Here is a 19,948-nt window from a genome sequence, read left to right as displayed (position 1 = left end):
TAGTAAAAGCCATATACAGCAAACCAGTTGCTAACATTAAACTAAATGGAGAGAAACTTGAAGCAATCCCACTAAAATCAGGGACTAGACAAGGCTGCCCACTCTCTCCCTACTTATTCAATATAGTTCTTGAAGTTCTAGCCAGAGCAATCAGACAACAAAAGGAGATCAAAGGGATACAGATCGGAAAAGAAGAGGTCAAAATATCACTATTTGCAGATGACATGATAGTATATTTAAGTGATCCCAAAAGTTCCACCAGAGAACTACTAAAGCTGATAAACAACTTCAGCAAAGTGGCTGGGTATAAAATTAACTCAAATAAATCAGTTGCCTTCCTCTATACAAAAGAGAAACAAGCCGAGAAAGAAATTAGGGAAACGACACCCTTCATAATAGACCCAAATAATATAACGTACCTCGGTGTGACTTTAACCAAGCAAGTAAAAGATCTGTACAATAAGAACTTCAAGACACTGAGGAAAGAAATTGAAGAAGACCTCAGAAGATGGAAAGATCTCCCATGCTCATGGATTGGCAGGATTAATATAGTAAAAATGGCCATTTTACTAAAAGCAATCTACAGATTCAATGCAATCCCCATCAAAATACCAATCCAATTCTTCAAAGAGTTAGACAGAACAATTTGCAAATTCATCTGGAATAACAAAAAACCCAGGATAGCTAAAGCTATCCTCAACAATAAAAGGACTTCAGGGGGAATCACTATCCCTGAACTCAAGCAGTATTACAGAGCAATAGTGATAAAAACTGCATGGTATTGGTACAGAGACAGACAGATAGACCAATGGAATAGAATTGAAGACCCAGAAATGAACCCACACACCTATGGTCACTTGATTTTTGACAAAGGAGCCAAAACCATCAAATGGAAAAAAGAGCATTTTCAGCAAATGGTGCTGGTTCAACTGGAGGGCAACATGTAGAAGAATGCAGATCGATCCATGCTTATCACCCTGTACAAAGCTTAAGTCCAAGTGGATCAAGGACCTCCACATCAAACCAGACACACTCAAACTAATAGAAGACAAACTAGGGAAGCATCTGGAACACATGGGCACTGGAAAAAATTTCCTGAACAAAACACCAATGGCTTATGCTCTAAGATCAAGAATCGACAAATGGGATCTCATAAAACTGCAAAGCTTCTATAAGGCAAAGGACACTGTGGTTAGGACAAAACGGCAACCAACAGATTGGGAAAAGATCTTTACCAATCCTACAACAGATAGAGGCCTTATATCCAAAATATACAAAGAACTCAAGAAGTTAGACCGCAGGGAAACAAATAACCCTATTAAAAATGGGGTTCAGAGCTAAACAAAGAATTCACAGCTGAGGAATGCCGAATGGCTGAGAAACACCTAAAGAAATGTTCAACATCTTTAGTCATAAGGGAAATGCAAATCAAAACAACCCTGAGATTTCACCTCACACCAGTGCGATTGGCTAAGATCAAAAACTCAGGTGACAGCAGATGCTGGTGAGGATGTGGAGAAAGAGGAACACTCCTCCATTGTTGGTGGGATTGCAGACTGGTAAAACCATTCTGGAAATCAGTCTGGAGGTTCCTCAGAAAATTGGACATTGAACTGCCTGAGGATCCAGCTATACCTCTCTTGGGCATATACCCAAAAGATGCCTCAACATATAAAAGAGACACGTGCTCCACTATGTTCATCGCAGCCTTATTTATAATAGCCAGAAAATGGAAAGAACCCAGATGCCCTTCAACAGAGGAATGGATACAGAAAATGTGGTACATCTACACAATGGAATATTACTCAGCTATCAAAAACAACGACTTTATGAAATTCGTAGGCAAATGGTTGGAACTGGAAAATATCATCCTGAGTGAGCTAACCCAATCACAGAAAGACATACATGGTATGCACTCATTGATAAGTGGCTATTAGCCCAAATGCTTGAATTACCCTAGATCCCTAGAACAAATGAAACTCAAGACGGATGATCAAAATGTGAATGCTTCACTCCTTCTTTAAATGAGGAAAAAGAATACCCTTGGCAGGGAAGGGAGAGGCAAAGATTAAAACAGAGACTGAAGGAACACCCATTCAGAGCCTGCCCCACATGTGGCCCATACATATGCAGCCACCCAATTAGACAAGATGGATGAAGCAAAGAAGTGCAGACCGACAGGAGCCGGATGTAGATCGCTCCTGAGAGACACAGCCAGAATACAGCAAATACAGAGGCGAATGCCAGCAGCAAACCACTGAACTGAGAATAGGTCCCCTATTGAAGGAATCAGAGAAAGAACTGGAAGAGCTTGAAGGGGCTCGAGACCCCAAAAGTACAACAATGCCAAGCAACCAGAGCTTCCAGGGACTAAGCCACTACCTAAAGACTATACATGGACTGACCCTGGACTCTGACCCCATAGGTAGCAATGAATATCCTAGTAAGAGCACCAGTGGAAGGGGAAGCCCTGGGTCCTGCTAAGACTGAACCCCCAGTGAACTAGTCTATGGGGGGAGGGCAGCAATGGGGGGAGGGTTGGGAGGGGAACACCCATAAGGAAGGGGAGGGGGGAGGGGGATGTTTGCCCGGAAACCGGGAAAGGGAATAACACTTGAAATGTATATAAGAAATACTCCAGTTAATAAAAAAAAATGAATTCTGTACTACTTAGTATGCTAAATACTTTCGTTTAACATAGTTTTAACAGGTTAATACTTAGGCATAGCCATGTATAATATAGCCTAAATCCTTTTTGGCAGGGGTTAATAATATTGCTATCCAAGTTTCATAAGAAAATCAACAAACTGAAATCTTGGAATATATCTATACCCTTCCTCCAATTTCTATTAATCGAAAATGTTCACTCACCTCACTGTTCAAATTTGTGCATGGCATCTCTACATATCATATCTATACTTCTCAAGGAAGACTCGTACTTTATTGTCTTTACAATGCTGTATCCAGGATCCTGAGGCTTTCTGAACATAATTTACAAGACTCAAAGATTAAACACAAATTAAAATTTATGTTAATTTTAGAAGTTAATTGAAAACATATAAGCTTATTTATTTGTGTAAAAGAATTTTCTGCTGCAAATATACTCATAAATTTATTTTTCTGTGCTTTAATTTTTAAATTACATTCCTTTATTTAGTGTATTGTGGAAGGGCAGGGGGTGGGAACTTTCTGTTGAGTATGACTGTGGAGAAGAGAGGATAACTTGTGGGAGCAGTTCTCTCCTGCTTTGTGGCTCCTGGGCATTGACCTCAGGTTGTTAGTTTGGCAAGAAGCACCTTTACGCACTGAATTGTCTCACTAGCTTATAAAAGTAGTTTTATGGAAGGGGGTGGGAGGATTTAGAGATGAGACTGGAGTGCTAATATAGTAAAATACAAAGTTGCGAATTCTTCTGCCCCAAGTAAATACATTGTAGTCTTTCACATCCTTGTTTGGGATGTCCTAAAACTTCATGCATTATCTGCTAAGTAGTTTGGTTTTATCAGCTGTACTGAAGTTTCTACAAATAAGATCTCAGAGTAAAAGGCCTGTCTCCTTTCCAGAGTCCCTTTCATTTTCTGTCTTTCTAATCTGCCTCAGTAAAGGCTGCACACTTTATGGGACTCTATCATTAAATAACATAAAAAGTAGAGGAGCTGTTCCTAAATGAAACTTCTTCACTTTCCAGTTGTCTCTGACTTTTCGTCCTGACTTTGCCTTCTGAACTCCAGCACTGCATCATGGGAAAGCCCACCCTGATACTCATGAGAGAGTAGAAGGTGGTTAAGAGCTGCACTGGTGGCAGAAGTATCCTTGTGGGGTTTTTTTGTTTGTTTGTTTTTGTTTTTCATTTGTTTGTTTGCTTGTTTGTTTGTTTGTTTATGTGACCCATCTGTTACTCTGGAAAAGAGCAACTCATACTGTGAAGCACCTCCTTCTGTCTCCCTTCCTCCACTTAAGTACAATTCAAGTATAGCCTTCACATGCCCTAAAGAGAGCAATTCTCATAAGCACACAAGGTTTGACTAAGTGGAAAACGGTGTTTTCCCTTTGCCCTGAATTTCTATTTCTTGAAAATGAAGTATATGCCAAGTAGTAGAAGGTCTTCCTTACATAGCCCATTGGCCTTCAAGCCACAGTAGGCACGGAAAGATTAAGAGGACTCAAAAGAGATTCGTGCAGGATAACACTTCAAAAGCTCTGACCTTAAGATTCCGATTCCATGTGTATCCCTGTATTCCCACTCAGAAGACTCAGTGAGGAGACTCATTTTAGGCCAGAGATATGAGGCCAGCTTTGCCACTATAACTAGACCTTGTATCAAACAACAATGAAAATAATTACCTTGGTTTCAGGGTTGGAGTACAGCACAAGCCAGGCATGTGCAAGACCCTGTGTTTGGGCCCTAACATTACCAATAAAAGAGAAAAGAAAAGAAAAACACCATATTCTTGTAATAGATATGCTGGTTACTCTAACCTGATCATTACACATTGTAAGCCCAACTGACAGTACCACAAAAATACACAAAGTTAATATATGTCAATTAAAAATAAAGTGTTGTTTTCAAATGATTCAAATGACTCTAGAAGACCTGGACTCAAAAATAAAATTTTATTTTTTTTAACTCAAACTGGTTGAGTCCAGCAGAGGCCCACATGCCAAGGAACAGTGATGTAGATATGACCCTAGGATGGCGGGTTTGGGACTGTATCTTTATTGACCCTCTGTGAATATATAGAATCTTCTGCTACATCTAGTACCCAATGCCATAGCTTAGCAAAAGAGTAGCATTTATATGTTTACCTTAAGGATCTCACTACTTTCTGGGGACTGGGGCAGGTGTTATGGAAGAATACTGAATTGCATATCATTAGCCAATGAATTATCAAAATTCAGAGTAGTTTCTGATGATGTATGCTTTTGAGCTATTATAAAGTTGGAGATCGGAAGTTCAGCAACGACTATAAGTTGAGGACTATTTTGAGGACTGCAGTGCTACCTTTTCCTATTCTTCAGTTATCTGTTTCCTGCTTTGAATTGATATTGCCACCGTTCATTATTGAGAAAAGATTTGCAGAGCACTGAACCACCTTTGCTGTGCTTGGGCTGAGTGGGTGGGATGGAGAATTCTGTGTGCAAGGTGTGGCTACATTAGAAAGCAATTTCTCAACTTCCCTCTGAAATGACAAATTGACCTTCAAGATTTGTGAAATAGATGAACCGAAATAACTGAATTACCAAAGCAGAATTACCGGAACTTACTACCCTTTATCCAGAACCAGTATGCCAAAGGCACTGGGGCGTTCTATGACAGGATGTTGATCTGAAACTGCTAGGGTCCAAATCCTACCTCCCCTCTTATGGCTTATTATATAGCAGAGTAACTTTTCTGAGCCCTGGTTTCTCCTACCTACAGGTATATGGCCATATGTAATCCCTATTCCCTTGACTTGGTAAGAGGGTCTTAACTACCTGATAAAACCAATGATAAGATTCTAAATATTTGGCAAATACCTATTTAATTTTAGGTTAATGCCACAACACCATTGTGACAGTTTCCAGTTAACATTCTCTTCTATTTGAACAGGTTAAATGAATACTGTAACCTAACCGGAGTGACTTTCCAGGAGTCTCTGTTAGTTGAAAGTTCATTACCCTTCCTTTTCTTGCCACAGGCTGTTTAGCTCTGCCTGCTTCCTTTCCCAGGCTCTAGAACGAACCCCCGCGGAGCAGTCCCCAACAGGTGTCCCCTGGGCACAGCAGCCCGCGGGTCCCCAGAGCCGCCCTGCCCGCAGTGCGCACCGGGGAGGATGCGGCCTGGGCTTGAGCCTGCGCGGCCACGTGACGGCCGCTATAAGAGCTGCGGGCTGCGGACTCCCGCCCTCCCTGCTGGCCGCGGTCACCTACAGGCGCCCGGCTCCTCCGACCCACCGGCCACACTATGACAGGTACGTCCGCGTAACCGGGTCCTGCGGCGGGGCCGCCCCTACGCCCGGGAAGCTCCGGGCAGCTCGCGAACTGCCGTATTCTCTGGCTGCTGACCGAGTCGCGCTGCAGAGAGGCGGCTTCCGTCTCCGGCATCCGGGGAAGGCCAGGCGGGGTGGGGCGGCACGGGGCGTGCCGGGGTCGCACGGAGCCCAGAGGGGCTCTTGCCACGGGGAACAGCGGGCGCCCTGCGGAAACACCGGCTTGCGCGGCCCTGCTCTGGCCTCTACACTAGCCTCTACACTGAGCCTATTTTTAGGCCTCAGCGGCGGGTGCTGCTAGTCGGGAACCGGCTAGCGCCCCGGGCGGGCCTCGGTGCCACTTGTTGCACAGTGTCAGGCCCTAAGCAAATGAACCCCAGGACTGGGCACCAGAGGTAACCGGCCCTTCTGAAAGCGTGAATCTGTAGCCTGGGTTGGGACAGCAATTAACCCGCCATCTGAAGGTTAAAGCACCAGATGTCAATTGGTCTTACCGTTTATTTGTAGGTGTTTTAGCCCGAGTTTATAACATCTGGCCTCTCCATTTGTTAATTTAACCTCAGAAAGCATAGTGTTGCTTCCTGTAATTTTTCAATCCTATTCATATTGCACGTTTCTCCACCTCCTCCTGAGGTCACTTTGGGGTTAACACATAATTCATTGTGCTCATTTTAAGCACTTCGGGGGGCAAAATGCTTTTGAAATGTTACTGTCTCCGAATGTTCTAAGAATAACGCAGACAAGTACCAGCCGAGGTTGATGGATGTAGCAGGTGTCATTACAGAGTATAATTGACTGGAGGTAGGGCATTCACGACTTTTTACATCTTGGTAGTATGTGGCTTGTTGTGAAAGATAGCCCTATTAGTGAAAATGGCTTTCAGGTTGGCTTCTGAGGAATGCACTGGATAAACAGGACAACCCACAACACTCTCCCTGCTCAGAGGAATTCCCACTACTTCTAGCATCCACAGCGGAAAATGGGCAAGGGAAAATGAGGAAACCCGAGAGAGACAGTGACAAAGTCTCCTAACTCTTTTCATGGGCAGCTGTCCCCCCCCCCCCAAGGTGACTGCTATAGGGCCTTAGTATCCCTACGCACTGTGGATACTCACCAGCTGCTAATGTTAAAGTCCCCTTTAGAGATGGTCCCAGAATGAGCTTGCAAGAAACCTGAAAAACATCTTAAAGGCAGATATGTATAGTGAGGACCCTTCAGTGGGAGAAAGAATACATGTCTGACTTCCTTTCTAGCTGGGGCTTTGGGAAGATTGGCGTGTATGTCCATGTTGTTAGGGGAGGAGGGGAGAATGGGAGAATGGGGAAGTTAGTATATGGCTTGTTTTCCCAGAGAAGTGAAGGCAGCTGGCCATGGTTTACACCTTTAATCGTAGTACTTGGGAATTGGAGACAGGGTTGTTGTTTGGTCAGCTTGGTCTATGCAGCCAAGCCCTAGCTCAAAACAGTAAAAGCTGGGGATGTAGTTTATCGGTAGAACACTTGTCTAACATGCAGAAGGTTCAGAAGCGTGTGGATTGGAAGCCCAGGGAAGAATGTGGATGAAGATAAGGAAAAGACGGAAGAAAGGGGATAGAGATGAAGAGACAGCGAGAGAGATTACTTAGAGTTGGCTTCTAAGCTCACCAGTGGTGATTGGTCACTAAGAGGTAAGGCCACAATCTAGGCAGAAGCTTAGTTACTTTCTGGGGTGGTGGGTAAGAAGGATATTGCCTGGATGAAAATACCACTCACGAGGCCTCTTAAGAGTATGGAAGTGTGCTTCGTGACATTCTCATTATCAACAGTTTCCTCAGTCTCACTCCTGTGCTGGCTACAGTTTGCTCTAAGGATGTGTACAGACCTTAACTGGGACTTGAGTTTTGTGGTTGTTGGGACCGTCTTGAAGGTTAGCCGGCATTCCTGCTAAACTGCGGCTTTAGCCTGTTCCTAGGTAGATGACTGTGTGAGTTCTCCCACCAAAGGGGCTGCTGCTCCATGAACAGAGAGTTGATCTCCGAGGAGATGATTTTGCTGAACTGTGGTATGAGAGGACACCTGGGGAAAGTTCTTGTCCAGCTGAGATATGCTTCTTTTTCTTTGTATTAAGATCAGGCTTTTGTGACGCTCACCACAAACGATGCCTATGCCAAAGGGGCGCTGGTCCTGGGCTCATCTTTGAAACAGCACAGGACTACTAGGAGGACGGTTGTACTCGCCAGCCCACAGGTTTCAGACTCCATGAGGTAAAGATTACCTGCCTGTCCATCTCCTTGTCCTCAGGACACTAACACTCTTCTCCCTTGTACCAGTAGCACTGAGCCCACACCTTCCTAGGGAACTGAGCACTAAGACAGATAATCAGTGCTAAGGTAAAGATTACAGAATTTGACATTTCTTCCTAACTTTGGGGAGATGTCCCAGGATTCCTCCAAGGAGGTTCTATTCTGTGGTCCATCTTCCTGAGTCCATCTCAGGATGGGAAAAGAACTGCCCACTCACTGAGTCTTCTGAGGGGGATCCTGCCAACGTCTGTCTGTCCTCTCTCCCTTTCTTGTCCTTTCCCCAAATGAAGCTAGGATTGTGTTGTTTCCTGTAAACAAGGTAACCTTCAGGTGCTATTGAACTATTTTCATTCCTGGATGACATTTGTCACCTAGTGACCTTTATGTATGAGAGAATAAAGTCCTTAGTATTAGTCTTTCTGAAACTATTACAGAATGTGTTAGGGGACACACGCTGAGAAGTACAAGCTGCTGATTGATTGGAATAGTTCATTTTGAGTTTTTGGAATTCAATTTTGCAATATCTGGGTACTCAATTTAAAAACATTTTGGTGCTCCAGAAGCTTTGTGTTGTCTTATTTTTACAATCTCCTAGCCTTCTTAGAAATTGAGAATACCTTACATGTTTTAAATGTAAACATAGGCTGAGAGCCTTTAAAAAATAAGGCATTATACATAATGTACATATACATATATTTATGTATCTTCCACATTAATGAAATTGATCCTACATGGCTCTTTGAGAAAAGTGCCTCAAACCCTTTCTCCTGATATATCCATTAGTGAGGATTGTGTAACACCCAAATCTAGTCTCAGATCCCAATACTCAATATAGTCACTGGTGCCATTTCTTATTTAAAAAAAGACAAAGGTTACTCAACTAAAATGTATTTGTTATCTAGCTTATCTAACTCAAGAGATGAAATGCAACGCCAGTTTTTCTTCTGTTCCATGTTTCTCAGTAGGTAAATGTTTGTATCATTCATTTTTCCTCTAGCTAGGTATAGTGTCTGTGTCGTTAGTGAGGACATCACTAAAGACATGGAAACCTGAGTTCGGTACCTATATAAAAATCTGGGCATCATGGTGGTGTATGTCTGTGATCTCATCACCAGAGAGACAGAGTTCGATCCCTAGAGTTCACTAGTCGGCCATCCTAACCTAGTCAGTAAGTTCCAGGTCCCAATGAGAAAACATTTCTCAGAAAATAAAAACAAAAAAATACCAAGGCATATCATTCCTGAGAATGACCAATGACTTCTGCATGCATGTGATCTCATGTGTGTGCACTGGAATGAATGAGTGTGTTCTCTCTCTCTCTCTCTCTCTCTCTCTCTCTCTCTCTCTCTCTCTCTTAGATAAATTCTCTCAAACCAAAATGAGCTTCTCATCATGGCAAGTGTTAAACACTTAAAAGCAGTTATACTGGACTCTAAAACAATAATGATCTCCTAGTTAATTCTTTTAATTTCTTTTCTTTCATTGGATATTTTATGTCTTTACATTTTAAATATTATCCCCTTTCCTGGTTTCCCCTTAGAAACCCTCTCCCATCCCCCTTTCCCCTACTTCTATAAGGGTGCTTCTCCACCAAACCACCCACTCCCCTCTTACCACACTGGTAATCAAGCCTTGACAGGAATAAGGTCTTCTGCTAACATTGATGTCTAACAAGGCCATCCTCTTCTACATATGAGGTTGGAGCCATGAGTCCCTCTGTGTGTACTTATTGGTTGGTTTTTAGTCCGCTGGGATCTATGGAGGGAGGTCTGGTTGGTTGATAATTGTTGTTCTTCCTATGGGTTGCAAACCCCTTCAGTTCTTTCAGTCCTTTCTCTAACTCCACCATTGGGGTCCTTGTACTCAGTCCAATGATTAGCTTTAGGGCAGTTGTCTAATTTGCTTTCATTTGCTTTAATGAACACCATGACCAAAAGCAACGTTGGGAGGAATAGTTTTATTTTTGGCTTACAACTGACAATCTGTCATCATCCGGGTAGGAGCTCCAGGCAGGGATCTGGAGGCAGGAACTGAAGCAGAGGCCATAGAGGAACACTGCTCACTCTCTTGATTTCCATGGTTTGCTTACTCAGGACCACCCTAAGTAAAGTGCCCAGGAATGGCACCACCTACATAGGTCTAGGCCTTTTACATCAACCACCAATCATGAAAATGCCCCCAGAGACTTGCTTATAGGCCAATCTGATGGAGACATTTTCTCGAATGAGGCTGTCTCTTCCCAAATGACTCTACCATGTGTCAAATTGGCAAAAACCTAACCAGTAGAGATATAAACCTTCAAGAAATTCTCGATTTATTGCTCTAGCAGAAGTGATTATTTATAGGCTTCATCTCATATACAGATATTATCCAGCATCACTTATTTAAAACATGCAAAAGTCAGTCAAGCCAATTCCAAAAGAATCTCATTGTCAAACACATGGGCTAGGACAGAGATACATTCTTAACACATGTTACTTATATGTTTCAAAGGTATTTTCCCATTTAAAAAAAATACAAGGCAGATGGTTCTTGACAGTGACTAATGACTTCTGCATGCACATGCCGTCCTGCGCTTGAATTAAAAAAAAAAAAAAAAAAAAAACCACCAAGGCAGATAATTCTTGAGAGTGACTAATGACTTCTGCATGCACATGCTGTCCTGTGTGTGAACTCAAATGAATGAGAGCACAAAATTAACTAAATTTTGAATTTTAGTTCATTTTGAACATTGAAAACTCTTATACGTTACATTGAGCTTACCAGATATACTCTCAGAAGAGAGAAAAGTTCTTCTATGATAATGTCTTGTTAGGTAGCACTGTAAAGTTATCATTTCTTATGGAATTAACTACATGTGCACATGAACACAGTTTTTTTCTGAAATGCATAAAGGCAGGTTTAAGCGGGTATTCTATGCCAAAGCACACTGTCTTGTGATTGGTAGGTTGTGAAGTAAGGGAATAGTCTTAAAGTAAGTGTATCATGTGCTATGGAAAAGAGTATATGTGATGCTTTCTGGAACTTATTTTTACAGAAAAGTTTTAGAGACTGTCTTTGATGAAGTCATCATGGTAGATGTCTTGGACAGTGGTGATTCTGCTCATCTAACCTTAATGAAGAGGCCTGAGTTGGGCATCACGTTGACTAAACTCCACTGCTGGTCACTCACTCAGTATTCCAAATGTGTGTTCATGGATGCAGATACTCTGGTGAGTGTGGCTTTAAGGGCTGAAAAGATGTGCATAGTAGTGGAGACCTGTTACTCATTTGAGAAATGCTGCCAAGACATGACAGATAAAGCCACTATCAGGAGTGCCAAGTGATGGAGAGTAATTCTAGGCTGCCATATAGCTGTCCCCATCTTTTGTGTTGGGTAAAAGGAAGGACACCCTAGGAAGGGTGTGCCATGGCAAAAGCATTCTTGTAATGCCTTTCTTTGTCTTTCTCCTTGAAAATCAGGTTCTCTCAAATATTGATGATCTTTTTGAAAGAGAAGAATTGTCAGCAGCACCAGACCCAGGGTGGCCTGACTGTTTCAATTCTGGAGTCTTTGTCTATCAACCCTCAATTGAAACGTATAACCAGCTGTTGCATCTTGCTTCTGAGCAAGGTAGTTTTGATGGTATGTACCTGCTATCCTGCATTTGATAAGCGACTAGTAAGTCTCTCTATACATTTCACTCTCTTCTCTGTCTCACACACACACACACACACACACACACACACACACACACACACCCCTATGGCTGCATCAAAGTTACCTAAACTAAGATAGACACTTTTTGTGCCTGTTTGTTTATAACAGGGTCTCACATGGTCCAGACTGGCCTCAAACTCACTGTGTAGCTAAGGATGACCTTGATCCCCTGTCTCTACCTCCCCAAGTGGTATTCATCACAACTGGGTTTATTGTTTACTGGTGGGATCAAACCAAACTTCAGTCATGCCTGGTAAGTACTTCTCCAGATCCAGGCAGATGCTTAAGTGACTTTTTCTTATCTAAATTACAGTGAGTTTTTAAAAGCTGAGAAAAGACTACAGAATGACACACTTCTGTCTTAGGGCTAAGCTCAAGAATAATGGCAGCTTGCTTGTTTTGAATATGTGATACCCTGGATACAATCCCTAGCACTGAATTAAACATAACTTCTGTTTTTAAACCTGAGTAAACCTCAAAAGTGTTTGGCACCCATTGCTACCAAGGATGCAGTGTTTTGTGAATTAGAACTTAAGAAAACAGCCTGATAACTCAGAAAACAAGTTTATGTGAACAGTCTCTACTTCCAAAGTCTCACTTTCTATAAAGCTATGTGTTAAGTAAAATGGTATCCTCACAGCTGACGAGTAGAGTGTTGACTAAGTTGGGAGCATTTACTTGTGCCTGTGAGTATGTCTAGAGCTGTACATAACGTAGGCCCATGTGGGTCTCTGCAAACCCTAGGACATGCAGTATAATCCAAGCAAGACAAGAATAAAATATGGTTTAATACAACCGAGTAGCCGGCGTTGGTCCTAACTTATAAAGCCCGACACTGGATAGTTTATTTTAGGCATGCTTAAGTAGAGTACAATTTGGAAAAAAGTTTCCTGGTGTAACACAATCCAAAGTGCACAATAAGGGATAATTACATTGAGGCTCCTTTCAACATGCTGTCACTTCTTCCATGAAGATAAGTTCTATAGATAGGCTACAAGTGTTACCTTAAAAGGGCCTAGGGAAGGCTCTGATGTGGTCTCGGTCATACAGATAGCACAGAGGTCATCTAGACCATTAACCTTCATTTCCACCCTTCGGGCAGGAAGCAGGTTCTACACCGCTTCCTCTGAAGAGACAACCCTGAGTGTGGTCTCCTCATGCTCTCTGTGAGCACGAGGACCTTTGTGCTCCCAACAGGCCCCCGTGTCTTTCATTTTTCTCTCTTTTCTTTTTATTCCTGGTGTTGGATCTTGAACCTAGAGCCTTGAATGTGTTAGGCAGCTCATCAGTGGGGAATATGGCCAGCTGAATTAGTAGGTGTATTTCTGTTTCAGGCCAGTGTTTTAAATAATGTCAGAAACCTCACAAGACAAAGCCAACAGTGACCATGCAAAAGCAGTCCCTTTTCAAACTGCTGGTAGTGGTTCTTTAGAAAAGGTAGTCTACTTAGTGCAGACAGAATGGACGCCCTCCATAAAACCTGTTCAGTGGTGACTCAGTATCAGACCTTTGACACTGTGCCAGAGTCACAAGCAGGAAACGGGGATGGCCAGAGGCCTGGGCACATTAGCAGATGCCTGCTTCAGCAGCTTCTTTCTTCCTAAGAACCTACCTTTGATTTGAAGTAAATGGGTCTTTCAGAATAAGCTGAGCCAGGCTTTCTCATTAAGATTCAATGCTGATTATCAAAGATTCATTCTTAGGTCCAGGGATGTGGCTCAGAAGATAAGAGCATTTGAGATGCAAGCACAGAGCCCTGTGTTTGCATCTACATCACCCACGTAAAGGATTGGCCCGAGATCCCAATGCTAAGGGTTTAGAGGAAGACACACACAGATTCATTTCGGTTAACTAGTTAGAGAAGTTGAAACACCTTAAATGTCTCAAAGGTTAAGTGGAACATTTGTTACATTGCTGAAGTCAAGCTTGAAACTTCATAGCATTTCAAGCTATACATATGAGGTTATTTCTCAAATTCTGTATAGTTATTTGCCTGAAGAGTTGGGATTTACAGCTCTTTATAATCTCATTGCAAAGAATAAGGATGGCTAAGTTTCACTCTTATTTTAATATTTGGCTTTTTAACATCCTGTGCTAGTAGTTTTCAGCTAGGAATGAGTCTGTGTTGTAACCCCTGCCCTCGCCCCCATCCAGAACCAAGAAATGTGTGGCTACTTCCAGAGAATGTGTTTTCTTGAGACAGATTGTTCTCATGTATCTAAACTACTTATGAAGCCCAGGCTGGCCATAAAGTCATAATCATCCTGCCCCAGCCTTCCAAATTCTGCTTGGACACATTTGGCTTAGCTGAGGGAAGCCACTGCTTACTGGCACCTGAAGGGTAGAAGCTGCTGCTGCTGCTGAATGGTTTGTAGTACAGAGGAAAGCTCCTCACAGTGAACTACCCAACCTACCATGTCAGCAGTGCTGAGGACAAAATGCTCTGTTCTATGCCTGTGCTTTCCGTGCTGTACCTATAAGGAAGTACAATTAGGCTGGGGAGAGTTCTCAGTGGGTAAAGCACCTGTCCTGCAATTGTAATAACCTGTGTTCAGTTCCTCAGGAACATGTAAGAAACTCATGGGAACTAAGAGTGCTGGACGCCTTGTGTAATCCAAGCAACAGGGGACCAGACCCAGGAGGATGTCTGAAACATATTGGCTGGCCAGCCTAGCTTAACTGAAGAGCCTCAGGATCAGTGAGACAAAATGAAGGTTAGGTGGCATACAGTCAAGGAACATACTAAGTGTCAATCTTGAACCTCCACATGCATGTGGCATGTACATATTAATGACTACAACACACAAGCACACACACATACACTTACACTGTCTTGCTTAAGCAACTTGAAGAAAATTATCTTAACTGTTCACTGGGACCAACAGATAAGAGGGTGCCCCTTTACTGGCACGCTTTTAACTGATACTATTTTGTTCTCATAAACAGGATGGAAATGTGCTATTATCCATGTTTAAGCATGTGGAACATTGCTGAACCTTACCCTAGTTAGTTGCCTTAGCAAAAGTAGAAGGCAGTGATTTTAGCAGAACGCAACTGGGTCTCAACCTTTGCCGTAGGCAGAGCTTGTTCCATTTCCTGTAATTGAAGGAAGTTTAATCTTCCCAGAAGCTTAAACCACTCTGAAGTTTAGAATACGAGTAAAATTCTAAAATATATATGATGGCCTACCAGCTGCTCAAAAGCCACATGATTTTCATCAGCTAAAGGAATTCTAGCTTCTAGTCTAGTGGCTAGGAGTTCGGATCCCAATAGTCACATGCCATATTAAATTATTCAGCATACAACCAAAGAAGAGAAAATGAGTTAACAGCTAGCAGCCAAGAGGCGCTGTGCATTATGGAGGCCCTAGTCATGGAGGGCCCATTGTTAAGCAGCTTGAGTGTGTGCAGTGTTCCTCTGGAAAGTGTTTCTTCCGCTCTTTCAGTCAGAACTTGAACCACTGAGCTTCTCCTATGCTGCAATATGGTTCGTCATTTAACTGCAGCTTTCCAGACACTGGCCTTCTTTTCATTTGCTCCCGGCAAAGGAATGAGTTTTCTCTGGTGTTAAAGGTTAAAAAAAGAAAAAAGAAAAAAAAAAAAGCCAAGCAGTTGGCTGTTCAACATGTTTCAATTCAATAGAAGAATAAACCAGATACTCTTAGCTAAAAAGCTTTTTCCACATGAGGTGTGTGTTGCTGAGTTTCATAGAGCAAGGATAGTTGTCTCTGTACCTCAGGAGCCTGCCCTTCTCTGCAGGGATGTATAGTCACTCGCTTGGAGTAGCACCTGCGTGACAGCAATTACTGGGGCTTAAACCTAATACCAGCAATAAACAACTTTCTGGTGGCAGTTTATGATTTGTCTCAAAATTTTAATATACTTTATAGTTTCTAAAAATTAAAAATATGTATATAACGTTTCAAGGATCTATTTATTTTTATGTGAATGAGTATCTTGTCTGCATACATGTGTTCCTATGCCCAGCTAGATCAGAGAGGCCTTCAGAGCCCCTGGACCTGGCGTTACTGATTGTTGTAAGTCACCTAGGTCCTCTGCAAGAGCACCAAGTACTCTTGTCTACTGAACCATCTCTCTATCCCAGTATATAAACATATTTTTAACGTTGTTGCTTGGCATGACAGCACACACTTTAACAGGAAGGGGCACAGCTCTGAGTTCAGCCTTGTCTACATAACAAGTTTCAGACCAGCTAGAGCTGCACAAATAAAATATTTGTTGTTGCTAAGGTGTTAAGCCATGGGCATGGAGGCAAACATTTTCAGATACTCCTTTCTCTTGTGCACATCTTCTAACACTCACAGGGTGCCCCTTCTCCTTTCATATATATTTATCAGGGCCTCGAGTATCAGCAGTGTCAGGTTGCTGCCACAGAAAGCTTGTTAGCAGATCATTGTATCTGTCTGAGTATCTTCAAAGTCCTGCTTAATCTCTTGGTCACATTCAAAAGATTGGAGCCTGGTGTCTCTGACAAGCCACATGGGCTGCTGATGGCTGAGCTTTTGCAGCTGCTTTTAAAGCCCTTCTAATGAGAAGGAATGTGCCTGCTATTCTTCTAATCATCAGCCTTCAGTCACATCCCTCACCAATTGCCTCAGGCCAGGAGAAGCATCCTAATATGGCAAACCAGGCTTGACTTCCCTTTCTTCCCCCAAGTGTCTGAACTAATCAGAATTTACAACTAGAGACAACATACTTCATTTGTGACTAGCATCTATTTTTCCTTAGGGGCAAGTGTTAAGTCCGAGTTCCTATAAAGTTTTGTGTATTTTTAAATTATTTTGAAACTGCTTCGTTGTTGAAAGTTTCCTGAAAAGTTGAACAATAGCTATTGTGAAAGTCCATTAGATTTTGTAGGATGATGAACAGACATTTCAGAGGAAGATGAAGTTCAGGGATATTAACTAAAGAAAGATCATGAACTACAGGCATTCCTCGGGGTGAAATGAAGCTGACACACTGGCCTGCACAAGTCTGCACAAGCACTGGAATGAACTTTCTTTCCCCTGCATCTCTAAAGTGTCCTAAGTTAAGGCTGCTTATGTATCTATACATCAGTCTGAAAACTCATTACAAGAATTAATATTGCCCAGTCTGGAGTGCCCTATTGTTTATTTAATCTTAATAGTTGCTTTAATAATTGTAATAAAAATACCCTACATTTTTAATTTGTTTACTAGAATATTTGCGGCAGAATATTAGATTTTATTTTACTTTAAGCTGAATCCAGGATCTGTAATAAAGTTGGTTTCTTTATTCTCCTTGATATCCTTAGAATTTGATAATGTTTTACAGATTTGGTGTACCTTCTCTAATCTTTGTAGTTAATCTGGCTTTGTACTGAACTTACCCAACAAAAGAAGGGAGGACTGAGGCATTTCAAAGTAAATGAGGATGTGCATGATTTTTCTGAAGACTTTTTTCTTCTTTATACTCTTGATCCGTTTTCTTAGCCATCTGTCTGCCGTTAGCTTTGCAACAAGAGAAATGAAGACCCTGTGAGAAACAGGAGGAGGAAGGAACTAATGGGTTATGTGCCTGTAGATTCTAAACTGAACTGTTCTACATTCTCATTTCTCCACGGACGTGAGAGACACAGTCATGCAAGTACATGTCACGTGCACTCATTGCTAAAAGTTCAGGACAGCAACTTTCCTATTGGTTCTGAGCTGATGGCAGAGCCAGGTGTGACCGGAGTCTTTCTCAGTTCTGCCTTGGCATACCAGAGGAGGACTAGAAGACTGTTGCTATCGCAGTGGTCGGCCGTTTTGTTGTTTCTTTCCCAATTAGTCCACACTGAAACATTCTCTGGAATAAATTCTGAGAATGATTATACATGAAAAAAATCCGTATTACCTTTTTCATTTTATGGATCAATTTCTTAAAATTCACTTCGCTGAGTAGAAAGAGCAGCTAGTGCCTTAATAATTTTACAGATAAAGTGAAAAAGAATCAGGTCTTTTGCAGCTGTGTTTCTTCCCTTCTGCTTTGCAGAGTCTGAAGAGATTTCATTTTGCCTTAGACTGGGAAATGTGTCATTCTCAGTCAGCAGCTGTCAGTGCTCTCCTGCTGTTCTTGGGTGTCACTGACTGCCCTCACCTGTGTTCCTATCAAGTCCGCTGACTTGTTATTTCAAAACTTACCTTCACCTCTCATTTAAGCAGGATACCAAATTGAAGGAGCAAGACTAGACCTAAATAACACAGGTTTGGATTTCTACCTCTCTAAAGCTTACAATATTTGAGAGCTTGTGGGTTTTGACAGGCAGTTATGCAACCATGGTTCTGTCGGGATCAGCTTTCTAAGGAGACCCTGACCAAGATCCCTGCCTTAGACTGGGAATGTGTCATTCTTGCTAAACTCAATGTTTTGTGGCATGTATGCAATATAAATTGAGAATTTTTTAAGTGAAAAGAGCTATATAGCATGGAGTGTTAAGTTCTTGGTTTGAATGGATTAAAGCCAGTGAAATGCAGGAATGCTAGTGCCAAGTGCCTAGATTTCCCTAAGCCATGTAGGGTTAATCCACTGATGCCTAGTAAACCTCATTACTCTAGAGGTAAAAGTCCCATCTCCACTGTCCCCAGAGCAGTATTACCTGTCATTTAGTAATCTTTGGCCTGCTTCTGTGTGCAGCAGTGATGGCATCTTCCAGATATAATATAAAAGCCAGCTTTGGGGATTAAGTTTTATGTTATTTTAGTGCCTGACTGATAATAGTTGGAAATTATTTACTTAATTTTGCCCTCCTTCTGAATTAGGAACCATTTGAGAGTTGGGCCTTCTCATTTATCATATGCATTATACATATACCAAACATAAAACTTTATGTTCAAGTATCCCCGTTTACTGTGTTGAGTTGGCACTGTACAGAAATTAACAGCCATATTGGTCTAGAAATGTTGAACTTAAGTTTTTTCCATTTGTACAGGGGTAACACACTGTATTAAATATGTAAGGTCTTATATACGTGGGTTTGATTACAAAAACTAATAAAGTATTCTCTAAATTAAAAAAAAGAACGAAACAATTGGAGATACTCATGCAATATACAAAAAAAACTTTATGTTCATTAGAGAAATTTTTAATTGTGTACACACATTGATATAGTAAATTTTAAAAGGAGTCTTCATCTGAAAGACTATGGACCAATGCTCCTCAACTTTCGTGTGTGTGTGTGTGTGTGTGTGTGTGTGTGTTCACATGGGAAATGAAAATGGATTCTGATCTGAAGGACTAGGCTGAGAGTCAACATTCTGCATTTCTATCATGCTCTTGGGTAGGAACTACTACGCTATTTCAACCTCAGTCATAAGTGAGGAACACAATGGTAAGAATATTCTTATGGAAGAGATAGTGGCACTGTTGCTTAATCTAGAATCAATTCATACCTTCCTCTTAGACAATGACCAAGCGATCTACCAAAAACTGGGCAGTCCCAGAAACTAGACAGTATTGGGCACATGTACAAATTTCAGAGGCAACATTCCCTGTCTGTAGAACCAATAGAACCAATGTCTTCTTGTGATGTGTCCATGCTTACCAGGCTCATGACCCTACTCAAAAGTGTTAGGGGGCTATAACGTACCAGCTTTGAGCGGCCTAGTGGAAGGGTGATACAGAACTGGGTATTTGTTTTTGTTGCAAAACTGGAGCCACATGTCTCTCATTTCATTTTCTTGCTCTCTGCCTCCTCTATGCTGCCATATTCCAGCTTATCAGATCACAGCTAATGGTGATCACTGCTAATCATGTCTGTCATCAGGTCTGAAATGACTGAGATTTAAAGTTCCTTAATGTGCAAGATTAAATCAGAATGCCTCTAAGCCTGACTAAAAACACTGGACAAAATCTGGTTTGTTTTCGTTTTTGATAGCAGAAATTCAGCAATCTTCTTTGCAACTGTGTGTGTTTTGTGATACAGGTATGCCTGCGTGCACACTCTGCTTTGAACACTGATTTAATATTTCTAAAAAAA

General features: G+C 41.8%; 1 protein-coding gene across 6 annotated transcripts in view; it reads left to right on the top strand.

Moving 5' to 3' along the window:
* Nucleotides 1–5,885: 5,885 nt before the first annotated feature.
* Gyg1 (glycogenin 1) overlaps nucleotides 5,886–19,948 on the top strand; it is a 41,860-nt gene continuing 27,797 nt past the window's right edge. For 2 of the 6 annotated variants that reach the window (XM_087635079.1, XM_087635074.1), the window contains exons 1-4: nucleotides 5,886–5,951; nucleotides 8,081–8,211; nucleotides 11,288–11,462; nucleotides 11,713–11,875. In XM_087635079.1, coding sequence (XP_087491205.1) covers nucleotides 8,207–8,211; nucleotides 11,288–11,462; nucleotides 11,713–11,875 — 343 coding nt within the window. In that variant the 5' untranslated portion in view covers nucleotides 5,886–5,951; nucleotides 8,081–8,206. 6 annotated transcript variants of the gene reach the window in all.

The sequence above is a fragment of the Rattus norvegicus genome, chromosome 2 (assembly GCF_021556685.1).
Source record: "Rattus norvegicus strain SHRSP/BbbUtx chromosome 2, alternate assembly SHRSP_T2T, whole genome shotgun sequence".
In the NCBI taxonomy this organism is placed as follows: domain Eukaryota; kingdom Metazoa; phylum Chordata; class Mammalia; order Rodentia; family Muridae; genus Rattus; species Rattus norvegicus.
Note: the sequence above shows the minus strand (reverse complement) of the source record. Positions and strands in the feature narration are given on the sequence as shown.